Source organism: Arachis ipaensis, chromosome B02, assembly GCF_000816755.2.
Source record: "Arachis ipaensis cultivar K30076 chromosome B02, Araip1.1, whole genome shotgun sequence".
NCBI classification, from domain to species: domain Eukaryota; kingdom Viridiplantae; phylum Streptophyta; class Magnoliopsida; order Fabales; family Fabaceae; genus Arachis; species Arachis ipaensis.
This window is the reverse complement of record NC_029786.2, coordinates 86,452,657-86,456,934: the sequence shown is the minus strand read 5'-3', so window position 1 is coordinate 86,456,934 and position 4,278 is coordinate 86,452,657. Positions and strand designations below refer to the sequence as shown.

Genomic DNA, 4,278 nt, shown 5'->3' with positions numbered 1-4,278 from the left:
TATCTAACCTCAATGTGATTGTAAACTGTCAAATCTCATTTACTTGATCCTATTAAATATAATTGAAGCTATGAGGGATCATATTGGCAGTTGAATAATTCATGAGTAAATATGTTAGGAACAAAAAAAGTTGAATAAAAAAGTACTAAGGAGATATTTGATTTTATATACAATCTAATTTATTATACAACCATTTATATCTAAGCCTAATGATTCAAGTTACTTTGAAATTTGGTTCCTCGAAGAGTAAACTAAAACAAAAAAAAAAGAACTATACACATATTATAAGTTACACCTTTAATGATCTAACCATGCATACCAGTTTGTACAAAATATAATGCAAACTTTATTCATATATCTTAATATTAATTATTTTTAAATTAATATAACACGAGATAAAATTTTCAGACATCAAATTGTACAATGAAATGGCACGGCTTCATCATGAACCCAGGTTTTTGTCATTAAAGAGTTCTTATTGCCCAATATCAGCTTAATTGAAACAAATAAGCTTAAATAATCAAAATCTAAGGAATGAGTATTTATATGTTTCCAAAGGTAAGTTACAAAAAATGTAATCAACCTAAGGACCAAGTATTCTCTAATAAACTATCTATTCATAAACTTTGTTTACAAAAAGAAGCATCAAAATATAAATGACATACATATATAGAGTTCTTACAATAAACTTTCAAATAAGTTCTCGTGCAGAACCCAACTAAAGATGACATTAAAGCAAAAAGTACGTAAAAAAAGGAGCATTTTCAACTAAGTTGGAAATCTCTTCCTCAGATTTCCCATTAACCGAAGCCTATGTATACTAACTACTCATGCTTCCTTTTCCTAGCAAGACCTTTCAATGTCTTGATTGTAGAGCCCTGAACATCTGGACAATACACCCCAACAATAGCAGCACCTGCATTTGAATTAGCCACAACACCCTTGCTAGAAGTCTCAAGACCGCACTCAAAAATGCTCTCTAAACTTGAATTCTGCATGCGTAACAACACATCTCAAAAAAGATAGATCTTAAGAGGTAGGGATTGATAAAATTTGTTCACATCAGATGTTCTATGCATGTTTCATTGATATACAAACCTTAGATAAAGACACAACTGTAGCAGAATGTACATCAAACTTAGCCTCATTAGTAAAGGATGCAGGCAATAGATTGGAAACACCTTGGTCAACTCCTTAAGAGGTCATTATTGAAAAAAATAATGTGATCACTACAATAACAAAGCAAATACAGAACAACATAACAATTAAAAAATAGAAAATACATCACCATATCTATAGAGGAAGACTGGGACTCATAAAGGGTAACGAGTGTGTCATCATCGCTGATCTTAATAACATTATATACTTAATCAATTGAGGTGAGATTTTTCTTGGTAATGGACAATTTAAATAGAAATTTCTTGTCTACAATGCTATCCAAAACTTTGGGATAGCATGCCACAATTTCTTCTCTCTTGATTTAGGAAAAAGAATCAGTTCATTATTCATTACTCTCTAATGAATGTCTCGCATTAAATTATTTTCCACACAAATATTAAAAAACTTACACTGAGGTCTTTGACTTCACTTGCAGACTTTCCAACAACCAGTTTGGCCTCCTGGTTCCAAATGATTAGGCCAATATAGCCAGTACCATTAGTGGCAATAACATGAAGACGATACCTGTTAAAAATGCATTATGGAATACATTAGAAAACTAAGCAATACCCTAAAAGAACTTAAATATATTAAGCTCTTTTAAGTTGGAAGGTCTCTACCTTAGAGGAACATTGAAACTAATTTTTCCACAATGCTCGCACAGATAACGTCCTTTATTCTCCTTCACTTTTCTAGGACAACTCTTGCACAAAGCATAATAACAGTCACTGCCATTAACTTCAATAAAAACCACAGTGGCTTGTATCCAACATGAAGTTTCCTGCACAAAAAAACACAATAATGCTAGTAGTAGACCCACATGAACAAAGCATGTCATGGTTGAAAAAACCAACAATAGAGGAGCTTACATTAGTTTTGTTCAAAACCTCCTCAATAGTAGTGATTGGTAAGGAATCGCCAGACAACTCATCACTAACTGAATTTATGGGCTGGCTTTGTATATAATTAATACGCTGAGCCTTTATATCACCTCTCTTTATTAATCTTAAGTACATGAGATAAAATAGGCAAACAACCTTACGAAGATATTATAGTGAAATTAATGAAATAAGGGAGCCAGTTAAGTGAGAACAGACTACGAATCTTGAACACACCTATTCTTGAATACAAGGACATCGAGATCTTGGGAGTTAAAAAATAGGCGAAAGGCATAAAGGCTATTTTGAACATTGACCTCATTGAGATAGAAACTAGACTTAAAGAGTTGTGCCACCAAGATAATAGACTGACCATTATCTTTATCAAATAAGCCAAGGGCTTTGTCAACCAAGTCACCAAAGAGGGTGCACTTCATGGAATTTTTTCTAATTTTTTAAGTGGAACAAAATATAAGGATAAACAATGTAAACAAAGCCCACCCAAATGATAAATCAATGGAAAATCACAAAACTGAAAAAAAGAATTTGAAAATAAACAGGAAACGGACTCTAGATCTTCCAAGTGTAGTTTAATGCATTTTCTCTCATCTTCTGATTTTGTAACCAATGGTGTAACGTCCTTTCTTCCTACAACATGACCCATGCAGTCTACAAAAGAGTATACAAAGCAATCCAAAGAGGAAAGAGATTCATAAAGGTACATACAAATTTAACCAAATAAGTTACCAACATGATACAATAATATTAAAAGAATGAACAAAATAAATAATCAGTAACTTGATTTACCTAGCAAGTTGTTCTTGTTCACACCAACCATTGCCTCAATCTTTTCATATGAGATAAACTAAAAAGGATTAAACAGGAAACTATTTTTGGGAAGCAAACTGACAGAGGTCTTGCTATAAAAGCTTAGTTTATACTTGTGGCTAGTTGTTTGTATAGATTGTCCTACCGCTTACACAATAAAATTCCTCATTGCATAAAGTTCGTGCTCACAAACCAATGTCCTAAATACCACCATATTTGATTTCGGGATGGAGTAGTGTATACGATCACCCTACACAAAAAGGAAGCAAATAGAATAAACAACAATCGATAAAAAAAATCCAAAGTGAATCTAATTAGAAAAGTTTAGGGTTTAGCCACTGACCCATTCATCTTGAAGCACCAACTTCATGTTGTAAATCTCTCTTGGGTTCCACTTGCTAGGAAACTCGTACATGCGCATAATCCTGACTTTTAGATTTCAAGCCAGGTTTGTTGGGTTGATATCTGCAATAGCATCCACTATTTTATTCAGAGCAGCAACAGGATTGATGAGAGCCATAGCAAAACACAAGAAGGCACATCTATCTCAAGTATACAAAAGATGTTTTTTAAAAGCTCTGGAATTTAAATTGGACACATATTCACAAATCCATATTGAATAGAATATATAGACGATACGAAGAACACTGTTCAGGATCCAAACCCTAAACATCACTCTCTTAAAAAGCAAGAAAAGAGCGCCAGATTTGAAAGTTAAAACCAATTTAGAAGATTCAATCATACTATACTTTGAATTTTAATCTCTGGATTTGTGGCTCACCATGATTTGCCAATTAGAAGGTAGCATTTCTCTTCTCAGTCAATCGCATTACGCTAATGCACCTTGTCGACACCTCGTTTCCCTATTTTTCCCAACTCCAGCACCTGGTGTGATGTTTCAACCAAAGGATAAAGAGAAACAACCTAAATCATTTTCTTCCCCAATTTTAGTTTTAGAATTTCAAAAATAGCTGTAATAGTGAAATTAAAGACAGGTGTCAATAGGCTGGGTTGTAACCCACTGTTGGGGACTACCTAACTTTATAATAATAAAAGATATGTTGATAAGGATTATTTTAAAATTGATATGAACATATATATGCATGATATTTTTTTCTTTTTTATTGGGAAGTTTTAAGAAACTATTTATTTGACTAGTCATATTATACATATGTCATTATCATCTTAACTAGTTTTTTTTTTAGGTTATACCAACGAATTAAGTGTGAAATAAATCTTGGATTCTTTGGACACTCCTTTCATATTATATAGAATAATTTTTTTTAAGGAAAGAGAGACTTAACTGCTGCAGTCTTTTTTTGTTTTGATTAGAATTTTTGAAAGTTGTAGTAGGCTTAGAGAAGGGGGGTTGAATCTATGCCTTTCTTTTGAGTTACTGAAATGACCTTTTAAA

At 32.6% G+C, this 4,278-nt stretch overlaps 1 protein-coding gene across 2 annotated transcripts; it reads right to left on the bottom strand.

The window, feature by feature from the left end:
- On the bottom strand, positions 654–3,793 carry LOC110267912. Of its 2 annotated transcripts, XR_002355883.1 has the most exons (6): positions 3,646–3,793; positions 3,208–3,329; positions 2,844–3,114; positions 2,028–2,705; positions 1,779–1,939; positions 654–1,683 (listed from the first exon to the last, which is right to left on the bottom strand). XR_002355883.1 is itself a non-coding variant. In XM_021113767.1 (3 exons), the coding sequence occupies exons 1-3, from the start codon at positions 2,172–2,174 to the stop codon at positions 1,533–1,535; spliced, it is 459 nt and encodes a 152-aa protein (XP_020969426.1). In that variant the 5' UTR covers positions 2,175–2,830; the 3' UTR covers positions 654–1,532. The 2 variants fall into 2 exon arrangements, 1 of the variants encoding a protein (XP_020969426.1); XM_021113767.1 differs by lacking the exons at positions 2,844–3,114; positions 3,208–3,329; positions 3,646–3,793 and having other exon boundaries at positions 2,028–2,830.

Coding starts and splice junctions, on each gene's coding strand:
- LOC110267912 (XM_021113767.1), bottom strand. CDS start 2,174: ATGTACTTAAGATTAATAAAGAGAGGTGATATAAAGGCTCAGCGTATT. Junction 1,940..2,027: donor AGGTTTTGAACAAAACTAAT/GTAAGCTCCTCT, acceptor TTTTTTGTGCAG/GAAACTTCATGTTGGATACA. Junction 1,684..1,778: donor AGTTTCAATGTTCCTCTAAG/GTAGAGACCTTC, acceptor CATTTTTAACAG/GTATCGTCTTCATGTTATTG.